Below are 16,810 nucleotides of genomic sequence, written 5' to 3'. Positions count from 1 at the left end.
TGCACCGCTCTCTCTCACTGCTGCAGATCCTCTTGCTCAGCTGGTCTCTGTTTTAGCCACAGAGTGAGACCTCTTTTCTTCTTCTGTACTATCTTTGATTGCACTGCACATGCCCAGTAGCTCAGATGTAGATCATGTCAGCTAGCTAGCTCCATAGACAGTAAAAGAAAGGCTGACTTCAGTCAGTTACAAGGCAGGATTAGCTGGGAGACTTCTAAATGAGGGCGCACATGTAAGTAGTTCTTTTGTAGATTATGGTGAACTTGTGTGTGTTGTAGCAGTGCTTTGCTACTGAGAACGAGGTAGCATGCTAGCGTTAGCATTAGCGTTAGCATGCTAACGCTACGAGCTAATGGTTGCGGTTAGCCTGCTCGTTTCGGCTTGTGACGTCACAAGCCGTGCCGATTTTGAACAGCTCACCCAGAGACTGAAGGCAGGACACATTCAGAAACCGTATCTCACTCTAAACAGCATGGATGGATTTTTTTCAAAGTTTGTATGTGTGTGGAAGCACCAGAGACACAACATAACACCCCAAATCCCAGAAAAAGTGATTTTTTCATAATATGGGCACTTTAAGAAATATACTCTGCTTTGAATAATAATTTCTCTTTTTGTCTTTTCAACAAAAAACTTCAATACAGTACTTACCCATTCTAAAAAAGGACATGTACAACATGTCTCCTACTTTACTGAAAAGTCTATTTACAGTGTCTGTGTCCAGGAAGTTTCAAATTTGGGTGCAACAACTCAGTAAGAAATTAGTAACATTCACTGAACTAGAGCAAGTTAATTGTTGCCTTTCTGCTTTGATATAAACATTGATTTAAGTACACAACTAATGATTATTTTCATGATCGATAATTAAAAATGTCAGAAAATAGTGAAACATGTCCAGCACAATTTCTTAAATATTAAAAGTTACGTCTTCAAATGTCTTGTTTTGTCTGACCAAAAGTAAAATACAAATACAAATAAATAAATAAAACATTCGGGTTACCATTAGATAAAAGAGAGTAAATCAGAAATTCCTCACATTTGAGAAGCTGACACCAGGGAATGTTTGGCATTGAAAAACGACTAAAACAATTAAAATGACTAATCAATTATCCAAATAATGACTAATTATTCTGCATCGATAACTTGCCTTGTGTGCATTTATTTTCTCCTCTTGATTCTACAGCTAATTTCTAAAATAAAACCACTACTTTCTTTGGCTGCATTTACAACCCCCAAAAACAAAAAAAAACACTTGCAGCTGCCGAACTGTGAAGGAGGAATGTCCGAGGTGCACGTGAAGTCAGCAAAAAAAAGGATGCACGTCAACATCCCTATTGGCACTCATTCGTGTCCTTCACAATAAAAGTCCCCGCCCCCAGCCTTTTCAGAAGAATCACTCTGAAGTCATATTATAGTTGTCTCCACGTTGAAGCTCACAACTCGGTCAGCATCTTCCTCGACTGGTTTCACTCTCTGAGGACAACAACACGCTTTATCATTATTTTTATTTTTTATTTTCGACAACTCTCTTTTATGAGCTCAACATGACGTTCAGGAGGCTGAAGAAGGTGAACTCCAGCGGGCCAGAGAGTGGACCCGCACCTCCAGACAACGACATTTATTTCCCCTCGTCAAAGTCAGACAGCTGCCGGACTGGGGACTTACCGACACACTCCTCGGAGGTTTACAACTACAAGACTTTGGCTTACTCTGGAGGGACGCTGCCCAGGAACTTTAAAAAGGTAAGAAGTCCATTCAACACTCCCCTGTGTCCTCATTCATTGGGTCTTGTAGTCTGAAGTTATCAATATAGTTAGTATTAGTTATTAACTGCACTCTAAAAGTTATTCTATTAACTGTTTTAACTGCAATTGTTCATATCAGACATTTATACTTCTTTAATGTGAAATGTGTACACTCTAGAGGCAGAATAGTTTACTTATGTTTTTGCCTTTTTAGCATCACACCATTTGTTTGGACAGTAGACTTCCACATTTGTTTATCACTTTTTTTGTTGTTGAATTGAGTTATTCTTTCACCTGCCACAAGGACGAGAAGATACCTTACAAAGATGTGTAGACTAGATGGACTTTGTATGACTTTATCTGAAAGTAAAAACATGTGGTTCTGGATGTAATCTACTCAGATGTGCAGTGTTGTCGGTCTATCTGGTGATTCTTGATCTGAAAAAATGGTTTGGGCACCTCTGCTGGTTCATGGTGTATCTATCTACAGAGAGCATCTTCACTTAAGGCCAACAGTGGCACATTCAGGGGCAAGTGTGGACCACCCAAACAATGAATCTGATTTATGATGTGTCAGGTTTGCCAGGGTCTGGTGCTTCAAAGGAGGACTTCATCCAAATTAAAATGATGATGATGATGATTTGACACAAGCAACAATCCTTAAAGTAAAAACCTGCAACAGTTCAGGTTTGTTTACAGTTGGATGGAGTATGACCAATACTTTCTTTCTTTCTTTTTTTTTTTTTTTCTTTTTTTTAACATACAAATGACTCCTTTTCTTTTGAGGGATGGTGAAATATATTGACATTAGTATGCCTTTTGGAATGATTTACATGTAGAAACAATTACAAGCCTTTTGGTGTAATTATTATCATTTAGTATGTCAATAACGTGGTACCAATACATGCTTAAATATACAACAATATAAAATGAAAAGACAAAAAAAATAACTCAACTAAAATTTATTTTGTCATTGATTGATGCCAAAAGACCAATATTCCCATCTTAAAGTCATTTAACTTTGATCTTTGACCTTAAGATTGTCTAAAATGTATTAATGAAATGTACTTGCATCATAAGTACAGACTATACGGGATTGAAACAACTAAGTCCTTTTCAAATCGAGTTGTATAAATCAGATTGACTACTGACTGATCTCATAGTATAGAGTATTATTTATTCTGCTTTATAAATTATTGTTCTGACTCTCTACATGTTGCCTCTATTTCAAAATAGCAGCACACCGAAGATTCCTTAATCTAAGAGAAACAAATCAAACGTGTTAACCTGATAACACCATGCTAGCCTGCAATAGTGAAGCCATAATTAAACAATGATGCCCAGGACTGATATCCCCCTTCTCTGATGCTCCAGAATGACACCAACTTTAGACGGTGCGGCATAATACAGGCTAAAAGTTTGCATGGTTAGTGTGTCAGTTGGCACATTCCCCTGGCTATTGTGTCTCTCATAAAGCTGGATTCAATTCTGTAACTTCCTTTTGGTGTTTCTGGCATCCTAGTTGGAAAACAGTTTAAAACAGACAAGTGTAACAGTGTACAGTAAAGAGAGGCACAGCCATCCACCAAGCTACATGCATACGTGTGTGCAGTGGCTGGAGTGAAGGGCTACAAAAGTGCATTGTGCACACACAGGCACAGAGATCCCGCTCCAGCCACCCCCGTCGGTCTCTGAGGGTATTTGGGAATAAATGCACTCATTGAGATGGGAGCGGGACAATTCTGTAAGTGTTGGGACATAAAGAAAGCAACATTTTACGGTACTACCCAGAGAGAGACTGTAGCACAAAGCAGCCTTTCATAGGAGCAGCATTTGAAAATGATTGAGTTGGAACAGTCGAGGATTGATTGTAATGATTTAGTGGAGCCTTCTGGACAGATGCCTTCCTTATTTACACAGTCAGGTAGGGCAGAGTCCTGACCTCCTGTTGACTTGGCTTTTCACTCAATGAAGTTATTGTGGCAGTTATTCTCGCCACGTGTGTCTTACTTGTTTCTTTAATAGGCTGGAATTTGCACAAACAAGATCTAACGTTTCACATAGGTCAACATTTTGAGTGCCTGAGGGCAGCTGATTTTGTGTTAATTAAAGCTAGATTTTATGTGCTTTCTGATGTCGTAAGTGTGAAGTAAACAAAGAGCAGCCAGACACGAATTTCTGGTTTCACCTTTGATGTTTCCATACCGGCACAATGGCAAAGTGGCTACAAAATACAAACACATAGCGCACATGTACAGCTTCAAGACTAGATGGACCAGTTGAAGCACTGATGCGTACAGTAGGTGTGTCCTGGAAACCCCCCCCCCCTCCCCATGAGTGATGTTACGTTAACCTCCCGCAGGTTTCTGACACGCTTCATGTCTTGTTTCGTTTTCTCCTGGCAGGGTGGCGGTCTGCAGAAATGGAAACCCTTAACAGTGACACCAGAACCACAAAGGTACAATCTCCTTCATCCCTCACTGACATTTACCCTTTTGTACTTTTTTCGCTTTCCTCTTATCTTCCTCCGAAGAATGATTACAAGTGAGCAGCGTCATCCCAGAGTGAAAGGCCCTCATTCAAACAGTCAGCCACAACGATGGCAGCCAAATGTTATGCATGACATTCTTTGATGGGTTGTCATGAATTTTCATGTGTTTTGCTGCGCCTGCATGAGAGATGCTGTGTTGACGTCTGTCAGTCCAACAGACCCTTGTACTGTACATTTAGCTGTGACGTCCAGAGGCTGCCGGACACAGAAGAAGTCCTGTACAGCCAGCAGAGATATCTTGTTATGCAATTTAGATAAGGATAAAGAGATAAATCCAGAGTTGGACATAAACATCTTGTTGACCTCCTCTCCTCCTGCTCTTGTGTTTTGGAGTTTATATAGGCCTACAAAAATGCTGTTTTATAAATGAGTCTTTGTATATAATCATTACCGTGAGCCAAACAGCTGACAGACTATGAAATCCCATATTTATTTGATTTAAAAGAGAACTCTACAGTAAAAAAAAAAAATAAAAAAATAATGGCCATCACAATATCCTAGAGCCCAAGGCGACGTCTTCAAATGTCTTTTTTTTTTTTTGTGCGACCAACAGTCCAAAACCCCCAAATATTCAGGTTACAATGATATAAAACCGAGAAAAGCAGAAAACACTCACATTTGTGAAGTTGACACCTGTCAATATGTGACATTTTGCTTGAAAAAGGGCTACAATTACTAATTAATTATCCAAATGGTTGCTGATACATTTTTGAATAATTTTGCATGACATGTTTTTTTTTCCCTACTTTATTCTACTTTTGTATCACATGGTTAAGACGCCCCACTTAATTTCTACAGTTGAAACCACTACTTTGAATTGTAAGACCAGGGAAAGCAGCGATTTCACACAGTTGAGAAGCTGCAAGCTGCAACCATCAAACGTTCGGCATCTTTGCTTGAAAAATGACGTAAACAATCAATTGATGATCAAATTAGATGCTTGTTGCCCACTTAATCACACAGCTCCCATTCATATTAAAAAAAGACTCTGGGATACCTGATTGATATAAAAGAAGTTGTGAGTCAGTTTAACTAAAAATGACCAAATCTCTTTCTTCTTTTCCAGAAAGGTGGTGGTCCTGGAGAAAAATGAAGAGGAGACGTTTGGTTTCGAGATCCAGGTGAGAGGATTAACAGCGATATTTTAGAGACTCTCGAGTGCCATTTAACGGGATTTTCCTGATCGGCCACATATCTGTCACCAGATCATGAAACTTGAGTGACTGAAGCGTGGACATCTCATCCTGTAAATCTCTTAATCCGAGCATTTGCCTGCTCTGGGGGGGGGTCAAAGGTCACGCATCAGTCAAATAAGTCGTTGAGTGTTAGTCCCATGACTCGATAGAAGGGGAGATTTTCTTTTCCCAGCGTTTTAAGCTGTGTGGTTTGCTCACACGCTTGCCATGTAAAACCTGCTTCACGCTCACCCTCTGAGCATGCAGACGCTTCACACATTCAACCTCATTATCTCCCCGATCTCTCATTCCCTCTCGCCCCGAAGCGCTGCAGCAGACCTCACAATGTTGCCTCTGTAATGCAGACCCCGCTCTTAAAATAGTTTTCTGAAATGTGTTAAAGTTTCTGTAAACGGAGCACTGCATCGAGGAAAAGACATATTGTTCTATTTATGGTTTGGATGGAGGCTGCCGCCCTTCCTGTCCGCCTGCGGCCAGAAGGAAGTGAGAACACGAGGGCCAGTTTGACGTTCAGCAGTGAGAGAGATGACTTTGGACTCTTGTGTTTCCCTGGTGGTTATCCTCCCTAAGTGCCTGTTAATGTTAATACGGATGGATGTGGAGTTGAGAATCCGGCATGCAAATGGAATATTTGCGTTTTCAACAGTATTTGCCTGGTTATATGTTGATCTTTCAGGCAGCTGATAAGGAAGTGAGCCAGGCAGATCTGAATCGTTGCAAGTTTTCCATAAGAGACACTCGTCCAAGTTGGATCCATGTTTTAATAGGAACACTTGACTAGATGGACAGCTTGATAACTCGCATGTTATTTTACGGGACACTCTCATAGTTTTGTGAGTCTGTGGACCTGTTTGTTGAGGGAAAGGCCCTGACAGTTTCAGCCACAGTTTGACTGACGGCTAGTTGTGTGACAAGGGGAAGTCTATCTGTTACCTGCACTGCTCTGACCTTCTGCAGAGAGTCTGCGGTGACTGAAACAAGGAAGAGCACGCAAATACAAGTGGAACTGTTTCCAAGACAACTAAATATTGGATACATAATAAGGAGGGGATATCTTGTCAGCTTACATCAATGTTCTGTGTTTAATATGCTGAACTTTCTTAATGAGTTTTATGGGAGCAGCAGGTTTATAAAGTGGCTGATTTCAGTGTCAGTTTCAGGATAGGATCACATTTTTTTTTTAAAAATACTGACATGCCTATACATTGTGTCCACTGAAGGAGATATTGGTCGCTGTAATTTGTCCTCCTGTCCATACTGGCCGCAAAGAGATCCAAAGGTACAGTTTTTTGTTGTTGATAAATTCCCTCTTTGTGCTTTCATGGAGAGTGTTTTCTTGGAGGGATAGTAACACAAAGAGGGAGACTAACTCAGTGTGCTGAAGCCTCAAAATTATTTTCAGCTGAACTTTAGAAGTAGTTTATGCAACTTTGGATCATTATTTTTGCACATAATAGAGTTTGTCCCCCATCTCCTACAATAAAACTGCTTTCGTATAGCATTAATGGACAGAAAGAACAATTACAGCAGCTTTTTTTAATGCACATGTGGGCATGTCAGTACTGTTTTCAAAATGTGAACCTGTCCTTTAAAGTTGAAAAAGCCTACCGTCGCTTTCTGTTCAGTCAAGCAAGAGAAACAAACCTTACTTTGCATGTTTGTGCCACGTCTCCGCATGTTGAGTGATATGATCTGCAGTGTCCGTCACGGCTTCCTCAGCTTGTCAATCAGTGGTTTTTCAGTGTTGCATTGTGTATCTCCACAAAATTTCAAAACCGCTGACTTCAATCCCATTGTGTAAGCCAATTCCTATATATAGAGAAGAAGGAAGTATTTACTCTTCAGCTTTTTTTTTCAGAGTGATTGTTCTGTCTCTTTCAGACTTATGGCCTGCACCATCAAGACCAAAACTCAGTGGAGATGTGCACGTTTGTGTGTAAAGTGCACGATGACAGCCCGGCCCAGCAAGCAGGACTTAAAGTTGGTGAGTTTGTGTTCGTATTTCTCTTTCATGCATCAAAGCTTAAAATAACCTGGAAAAAACTGGTAATAGACATGAGGAGAAGTCAGCATGGGAAGTGAGCATGTTTTTTTTTGTTCAGCTCGTCCTCTTTTTGGGTTTGCCAGCTGACACTCGTTTACCGTACGTCAACAAAAGCACTCGTGTGTTTCGGGCTGGCTGTTTAGGGAAGTACAAATATGACCGTTTGCCTACTCATTTTCCAGTCAACAAACAACTTAGTGAGCAGCTATTTCAGCCAACACGTATTTGCCAGCTCCTCTCACCAATGTGCCAGATGGAGTAAAGCAAAGACAACCTCTCAAATGCCAGTTTTGAAGCAAGTGTTATTTTTATTTGGCAAACATGACTTATTTCCTTTTTGGATCCCTCTTTAAAAAAAAAAAAAAAAAAACAGAAATCCTCAAAGATAGAAACTGTGTGACGGGGATTTTAAAAGAGGAAATATTTGTCAAAGTGAGTTGAGAAGAGGATGCTGGGTTCTCGATAATGTGCTAAAAAGCGCTGCGGCGGTCGTTCACTTTGCTTTTATAAATTGTCTCTGGTTTTCAAACTTGTGACAGCTCAGTCACAAGCTGGCCGCTCTCGGCGTTAATGTCCTCATCAGTGTGTCAAAAAAGAAGGAAGGCGATTCTCCGCCTCCTTCGTTCATCCGACCTGCGTATGTCACTTCAGTTTCACTTCCTACATTCCTGGCATGCTGGCTCTATTGTTCCCCGTGTCTCGCTGCAAACACAGTGACTTCATCGCATGAAGCCGATTGGGCGGCGGTTTTTAAAAAGAGGAAAAATAGGCTTTGTTCTGAAAGCTCACAAAGGCTGCTGTCACGCATGAGAGTTCACACCACATCTAATAAGTCTGAAGTGGAACAATATGACTCATAATAAATAAACAAATATGGCTTTAACATGTTTAAATAAGCCTCCTTTCCAATGGGGCGGTGACTGCAGTTCATTAACGAGCCGTATGCCACGACTGCACACGTCTTCCACATTTGTGTTGCACGTGTGTTGAGGTTTTATTTAGAAATCAAACAAGCTTTAGTGGGCTGCAGCTTGCAGTAATTGAAGCCACAGTGGATTGAAGTGCGTCCTGACCTGATGGCTGCTGGTTAACGTGTGTGTGTGTGTGTGTGTGTGTGTGTGTGTGTGTGTGTGTGTACAGGGGACACCATCGCAAGTGTGAACGAGGCCACCGTGGAGGGATTTCGGCACAAGGAGATCGTTCAGCTCATCAGGGCCTGTGGCAACACAATCAGGTACACAGACTCACAGAAAACGCCGTGGATGTTTAGAAAAGTATCATTTCAATCAAAATGTTTTTAGTAATGCTTCTCAGTATATATATTTTTTTAGGTAATAATAAACATATTCCAGTTATTATAGTGCTGAAACGATGAGTCGATTTGACAGAAAGTTAGAAAGTTGGAGGCTATTGTGTTAATCATTTATCTGACAGTTGAAATAATCTGATTCGTGTAGAAACAAAAACCAAACAAGCTTTTTGATGTTAACAGGCTGTCAGAACTCAAGGTAAAAATATTTATTCAGAGTGAAACATAACCTGTGGATTACAAGAGGGACATTTCTTAACAGGAAAGAGAAGAAAAAAGGCAACGCTCATTGTGCAAACACATCAGTCAAATTCAAAATAGAGAGTCTTATTGTGTCTAACATCTCTGGCAGTTCATTTGCACAGCAGTAACTCACACGTAAAATGAATTTAATGTTCTAGATATTGTTAATTCAACCAAATTTTAGTTTGTTACAAGTTTCCCAAAATCTATTAAAGCTATAGTGCGTAGTTTCTGTGTCCCCCATGAGGAATTCTAAGTAATGACAACAAAACTGTCGGCGCGTCCACATGATACAAGCCTTCCGTGATTGCGCACCACCCTCACCCCTCCCCCATACAGTTGCTTTTAGCCAAGCGGGACAAGGAGGATTAAAAAAACATGATGGACTCTTCAGAAAAGGGAATTATCTTCGGTCAAGTTTCTGCGCTGGAAAGTCGCTGGACGACACAGTTTTTTGAGCCATACTGAGAAATACAGAGAGTTGTGTGGAGCTGATAGTTTTATGTAACTTTTCCCTCTTCGGTCCCCCTACAGGTTGTCTCATTGGAACTACAGCTCGCGTGGCTGTAGTTCCAATGAGACAACCTGTAGGGGGACCAAAGAGGGAAAAGTTACATAGTATGCCTTTTTAATATAAAAAGTTACGCACGAAAATGATCAGTGAAAATTCTGTTTACATGGGACGGCATGGATTCTTTCGACCTCCAAAGGGGGGGGGGGAATGAATGAAAAAGTTTGAAAAACCACTGGCTTAAGTTAATAACTTAGCAAAAAACAATAAAACCGCAAACATTTTCTGGTTCCAGCTTTTGAAATGCGAGGACTTGCTGCTATATCTGTCAATTGCATATGTTTGTGTTTTGGGCTGTTGGTCGGACAGGCTGTGAGAACAGCTCAGGCTATGAGAAGTTGACATTTCATATGCTTGGAAACAAGGAAGGCAAAAATATTTAACGGCCACAGACGTGTTGAAAAGCCATTCATCAGCAGAGAGGGGTGAGACACTATATTGTTTAAAATATGGGGACAACAGCGCACATTTTCAGGCTGTCTCTCGTGAAAGACATTCATACTGTTGTTCACATGAAAAGTGCCAGAAATAATTGTGTCAATTAAGAAAAAAAGAGAGCTAGAGAGAGAAGTTCAAACCAAATGGTCAGACACAGACCCCTAATCTGACATGTGAAAGGTGTGGTTTCAGAAGATGTTCAACCATAGGTCAAGCAGTTCTGATGAAGCATACTGGCAGCTTAGAAGTTTAAAAATAATCGAGGGAATACATTTAAATGTTTTTTTTACTTAATTTATTGAGTTAAAATAGATTTGTCAACCAAAGCTTGAGTATCTCAAACATTGCTGTTAGGATTTAATATGTGGAGGGTTAATCTGAACCACACTCTCTTCCTCCTCCTCCTCCTCCTCCTCCTCCTCTTCTACTTGTAAAAGATTAAAAGGACAATTAGCGAGGTCCTCGCCTGTACGCTTGGAGAGCTGCTGCTAAAATCGTGAGGTGAACCGCATCAGAGTGGCACAGATTTTATGGACTGACATCATCAAATTATACTTACAACTGGAGTCTGTATAAACAGTTAAAGTGAAAACAAGCTCTTTGAGTTACCCACTCTTGTAATTCAAAGGATTTGCCACACTGAAGTGAGTGGAAGTTGTATATGTTCCTTATCCTTCACCTCTCTTGTAAACTGTTTTCCACCGGACTCATTCCCGCCACCGTCTTTATAAAAAGTTTTTATGTTATATGTTTTCTGCCCTTGTAGTTTTTATTATAAGTGTTAGCTTCCTGTTACGCTTATTAACTGTATCGCCTTCTGGTTTTACGCTTAAAGGCTGGAGACGGTTTACAGTGACTCAATCCGAAAAGCAGAGCTGGAGGCCCGGCTGCAGTATCTGAAGGTGAGTTTTTTCCTTCTTTTTTTTTTTTTTTTTTACTGTTGCTGCAGCAGTTTTTCACTGTTTGTCAGCAGTGAGTCCGCCTGTTTGTGTATGTGTCCACCACACACACACACACACACACACACACACACACACATACACACACACACACATTATGTTATGTGCCTGATATAGACACCAGTTCCCCCCTCCCTCCACACCTGTCTCCCCAGCACAGCACCACCTGTTGCATCAGCAGTCCACTGATCGTTGCAGACATTCTCAAACTCGTGGCCGTTAAAAAGCTGCCAGCTTTTCCCCCCCAAAGATTACAGCAGCTGTCCCGCTCTAATCCACGAGTGTGAGAGCTGCAACACAGCCGCTTTCTGAGATCCTAATCCAACGTTTTAAAGAGTAACCTGCTGCTCAACACACTGCATTGTGTGCAATGTTGATACATGTTGATTTCTCACTAAATGCGACATAATTGTCAACTTATTGATGTTGCTATAGAGTAAAAACAAAAACAGTGACTGAATAAAGTACTTCCTAAAGCGTCACGACAAAAACTGCTACAATCATATTCACACTAATTTGCATGTCAGTTAGTGGTATTCGGGAAAAGCCCCCTTATATGTAATCCTCTGTAAGTTTTAGCCTGTAACTCCTGTTATTTGTCAATGCAGTTTTTCTGTTTCACACATACTGTCCCCCTTGACACAATAAGTAACTTTGGCGACTTTTGCACCTGCAGTTTAGACACAGATAATTTGGCTTTTTAGTCTTTTATTGCTTGGAAAAGTCTGTTATACATGAGTTGGCAACTGTCAACCCATTACGGTTTAAATTAATATGTCTGTGTTAATATGTTTTAATTGTACACCAGTTATTACAGAGTTTAAGTCATTTTTCATGAGTTGTTTTTACAGGCTGTGTTGTGGTTTTCTTGTCCCAGTCATTTAACATATCTCTGTCTTCCTTTTTGTAGCAAACTCTTCATGAGAAATGGGATGAATATCGGTCGTTGATGGTGCAGGAGCAGAGGCTTGTTCATGGTAGGTCGTCTTGTTTTTGTGTCTTGTTAATTCAATTCAATTAACTTTATTTCACCAGGATAATCCACTCAGTGCATGTACATACATAAAAAAACAAGAAAGGTTGAGGAAATATTTTTTTAAATGCATGTTTTCATACTAAGAAATGCTCCAGTTTGAATAGCTTCCTTCATGCATGCGTGTTTAGGGATACTTAGTTCAATCATGAATGAAATCCCTAACTCTGCCCTTCTCTCCTGTAGGCATAGTGCTGAGTGATGCTGCGGTGTACGAGTCGCTGGAGTCAGCAGGCGTATACGGCAGCCTCGGCACTCCCAGCCCCGCCGCTCAGAGAGCCCTCCACTGCACCGGAAGCACCAGCAGCAGCGCCAGCTTCCTCAGCACGGCCACTGAGGACGACCCTCTGTACCAGACCTGCCTGTACCAGGCGGACGGCAGCGTGGACTCGGACAACACCAGCGCAGACAAAAAGAGAGAGCAGCAGCCGACGCAGAGGCAGCAGCGCCTCCGACCAGCCAGCGAGCTCTTCACAACGGCCAAGACGCAGCTGACCCGCAGCGCCAGCACACGCAGCTACATGAAGGGATCTTCGTCATCCTCGGCCACCTCGGGGGAGAAGCAGGGAGGATTCAACACGGTGCAGAGGAAGCCCAAACAGAAAAGCTTCCGCAGGCGCCTCCTCAAATTCATCCCGGGCTTGAACCGACCACTGGAGGAGGAGGAGAGCAAACTGTGAGCAGCAAAGTAACCGAGCTGTTTGCCCAAACTTCACAGATCCAAAGACTTAAAAGCACCAATGACTGTTAAACGAAACTGCCAAAGAAAAGAGGTAAAAGCAGCCCCAAAGAGTGAAGAGACTGAGACCAAAGTGTGATGGCTCGACAGTTGCACCTCTCCACGTTTTGACCAATGAACATGTGGCTGCGCGCTGTAGCCCTCAGTGTTTCACAGCTGTACATAACTTTTGTTTCCTTTTTGTTCTTTAAGTTATTTATTTATTTTAACATGTCTGCTTTTATGTACAGAATGAAGGATTTTTCCATTTTTACTGCATGCACCGACTTTTATTTTGACAGCTGAGTAAATGACCCGTTACCATTTGTGATTGTTCAACACCACTTTTTGTAAGAGACAAGTTTAATATCTGCTTTAGATGATTCAGAATGATGCTGTTTTTATTTTATTTTTTCCACCTAAGTCACGGTTCCTAAAAATAAAATATGTGTCATTTTCAAATTTCACGCTCATTATTTTGTGCAGAACTTGCAAGAAAAGCTATTTTGTTCCACAAGCCACAACTGTTTGTGGGAATCGTAGCTGCCAAATTTAAATTAGCGCTCAGACCTCAAGTATACGCACAATCTGTTTGTAATTTCCCCAGTGGAGATGTGTCCTACTCCATGTGATACTTTTAAATACAGCAAGCCTTCGTAGTTCCACAACTCAAGAATGTTATCACTCGAGTTCTCGAGGTTAATGTCTGGTTTTCGGATGGTTTGAGGCTTTTTGTGGTGTGAGGTATCCAGAATGGAGGCTGTTGTATCGGCTATGACACAGTTTATTGTTGCGAGGATAGTGAGGAATGTGCGGAGAAAGGCATGACCCAAAATTCCAAACACAAATGCTTTCTTTCAGCTCCTGCAGACGAATGCTGATTCCTCCTCTTCCACGCTCCCATATTCCCATGGCGGCTTCAGTTGTCCAAGAGCTCTCTCTGGTGTGTGTGTGTGTGTGTGTGTGTGTGTGTGTGTGTGTGTGTGTGTGTGTGTGTGTGTGTGTGTGTGTGTGTGTGTGTGTGTGTGTGTGTGTGTGTGTGTGTGTGTGTGTGTGTGTGTGTGTGTTGGGGGGTAGCTTGGAGTCTTTTCATTCTTGGCTCCCAGCTGACCCATGAGGTCATGGTGGTCACTCTCTCTTCAGCGTTGATCCCTTTTGTCCTCTCTGCCGCTCATTCACAGATGCGTCAGGAGTGTTGATGATGGTGAGCGATGGTATGTGGCCATGTGTTTTGAGCCGAGCCCTCTGACTGTTGTGGGCACATTAAGGAGAAGCAGGAGGGGGGTGACTTAAGGGATTGTTATGCAAGCTTGCCGGTGCTTGAAACGTGGGTTTAGAGCAAATGGGCTGGATGCATAACGAGGGGATGATTATTCAAGATGATGGTACACTAAAAACAATGTGTGAATGGCCCATTTAACAGAGACAGAGGGCCCAAACAACCAGGGTGCTCAGCAGTTAACCCAGCGGGCGGTTAGTATAGGGGAGTGGCTAGTCAATAATACTGTTGCAAATATTTGGATGTCACCCTACTGCTAAAACACCATTGTGGTTTCACAGACTCTGTGGTGAATTTGTTTTGCAGCAGTTGGTTTGAGTATGAACTGCAGATGGAGGTCAGTTTTTACTTCTTGTGTGTTTTTTGGGGGGGGTTTGTAACTATAATTACTTATTGACTTCTTAAATTTGACTTTGTAACTCTACGTTGTGACCAGAATGTCTGAAAATTGTCATGTTGAGAAAGGCTGGATTACAGTTTTGTCTCGGATGTTTTGATGAAAATGCTCCAGCAGGTGTTGTGTTCTTAAAACTCTTCATCGAATCAACACAGTAACATACTGTACTAGGATCTAAAACCAAAATACTCTGAAACAAAAAACTCACACACATGACAGCATGAGAGCACCTTTTATTTAGTGGAGATGGAAATCAGGGCTGCAGATAGTCACTTTTATTATGGATTAATCTGCAGATTGTTTTCTAGACTAATTGATTGATCATTATATAAATATTTTATATATATATATATATATATATATATATATATATATATATATATATATATATATATATATATATATATATATTAAAAATGTTATAATATAAAATTAGAAAACATTAGAAAACAGCATCCAAAATATATCAAATGTCTCGTCCAAAGACTCCAAATATTCAATTTACAATAATGTAAGACCAAGAACTTACAACAATCAAATGTTTGTCAATCAATGTATGTCAATATGATTTATTAATCATTGGACCTCTAGTGCAGATGAACAAAATCGAAAATATTCTTCCTCGTTTTTGATAAGGAACAATAATGTGTGAAATATAAAACACCATTTCTCCTTTTTTGTAAACTGTCCAATTGTGAGTCTGGCGCTGTAGAGCCCCTTGACCCCTTTGCCCCCTGGGCCTGTTCAACTGCAGGCCCAGGGGACAATTGTAACTGCATCTCTTACTCTTTTTTTCTCACATTTTTGTTTTGACAAACACCTGGTACCAACCTGGGGTCTCTCCCGTTTTTGTTTTGGCATGTACTGGTTATAAAGTCAAAAGTGTACCTCAGTGAACGAGCCGACGCAACCGAAACAGTTTTATCTATTTATGTCTGCACTTGTATTCCATGCTCTGCAAACAATGCTTTCAATGGGAAGTTTTGATCTCTGAATTTGCACTCTTCAGACACGAAAAGAACTGTACTTACTGGTCCGGTCCTGTTAGCACCGGTCAGTGATGTGAAATGATAAGCTTTTGAGAAGAGGAAGCAGAAGGGCTTGCAGGACACAGTTCAGCCTCTGTGGTGAAACAGCTCAGACCAGAATGCTCTTTCTCAAGCGTGGTGTGCGTCACAGTTCCTAATGGCCGTTAGTGCCTCTCTGGTCAAATTAGGATTATGGATCAGTGCAGATGTTCTTATTGGTTAAAAATAAGGAAGTGGATTCAATTTTTAAACACACATGCACAGAAAAGACACCAGACAAAACCACAAATGCTATTCTCACGCAAAGATAAAATATACACGTTAGAAGCAGAAAGATCACTCAAAACGTTTGGGGTGTCATAAAGCGTGGGTGGCCAGTGTGGCACTGTGGAGTCTGTTGTGTCTGATAGAGGGATAAGAGCTGGAGCGGGCTGTCAAGGCGCAGGATGTGGGTGACAAATGTGCCGGAAAACCACTGTAAAGATAAGAGAACGGTTAAAAAAAGACAGCATCATATGCATGTGATTATCTCTATGTTTGTCTATCACTGTTTGAGTTTAACAAACAGAGAGGACAGGTAATGTGCAGTAAAACAAGAAAGCACAACGCCAGACTGGACACCTGCTTCAAGAGACAACAGGTCTGGACTAAAGACACATTCAGGGTAAAAAGTTACATATAAAAAATATCCTTTACTTTTAAAATTGTCCATAAAAGAGTGAATGTAGCACCAACAAGAGTAAACAAAACTGTCCAGCATGACTTGGATGAATCCGCTTTAGCCGTCCCCCTCTACAGTATTTTTTAATAAATGCAAATTGAAGAACAGTCATCATAATCTGCATCTGAGATAAAGATTCTGCATTTGGTTTCCCAGCAGCAGCAGCAGCAGTAGTGAGCTGATACCTTACAGGTTGTATTGTCTCTTTGTGGCTTTAACTGCCTCTTTCCTGACGCTGCTGCTCATAATTTCCATCCAGCAGCTTGTTAATGGACAGATCAGTTATTCAGGCAAAACCTCTTATTTAAAAGCTGGACAGCTCTGTATTTTATTAACCCCCCCTAGATACAGTCCATTAAATTCCAGTAGCTGCGTGAGTCTATAGGTCCAAATACACACAACATACAGTAGTGCCAATAAAAGTGGTATAGAAATAGCAGCTTACACATGAAAGATTATCTTGAAGGCTGTGAAAAAGTATTTTGATAATCCGCTTCTTATTATGAGGTATGGGTTCCGACATGAAAATGTTTCTGCCAAAGCTAATTGATTATTTTACAGTAAATCAACTTCAACTT

The 16,810-nt window shown here is 41.0% G+C and overlaps 1 protein-coding gene across 1 annotated transcript; it reads left to right on the top strand.

Moving 5' to 3' along the window:
* The first annotated feature begins 1,376 nt into the window (after positions 1 to 1,376).
* On the top strand, positions 1,377 to 12,859 carry tamalin (trafficking regulator and scaffold protein tamalin). Its single transcript, XM_031290287.2, has 8 exons — positions 1,377 to 1,742; positions 4,151 to 4,203; positions 5,363 to 5,417; positions 7,374 to 7,476; positions 8,677 to 8,770; positions 10,933 to 10,999; positions 11,967 to 12,033; positions 12,276 to 12,859. The coding sequence occupies exons 1-8, from the start codon at positions 1,545 to 1,547 to the stop codon at positions 12,767 to 12,769; spliced, it is 1,131 nt and encodes a 376-aa protein (XP_031146147.1). The 5' UTR covers positions 1,377 to 1,544; the 3' UTR covers positions 12,770 to 12,859.
* The last annotated feature ends 3,951 nt before the right edge of the window (positions 12,860 to 16,810 follow it).

This window comes from Sander lucioperca, chromosome 12 (genome assembly GCF_008315115.2).
Source record: "Sander lucioperca isolate FBNREF2018 chromosome 12, SLUC_FBN_1.2, whole genome shotgun sequence".
Taxonomy (NCBI): domain Eukaryota; kingdom Metazoa; phylum Chordata; class Actinopteri; order Perciformes; family Percidae; genus Sander; species Sander lucioperca.
This window is presented reverse-complemented; position numbering and strand designations above follow the sequence as displayed.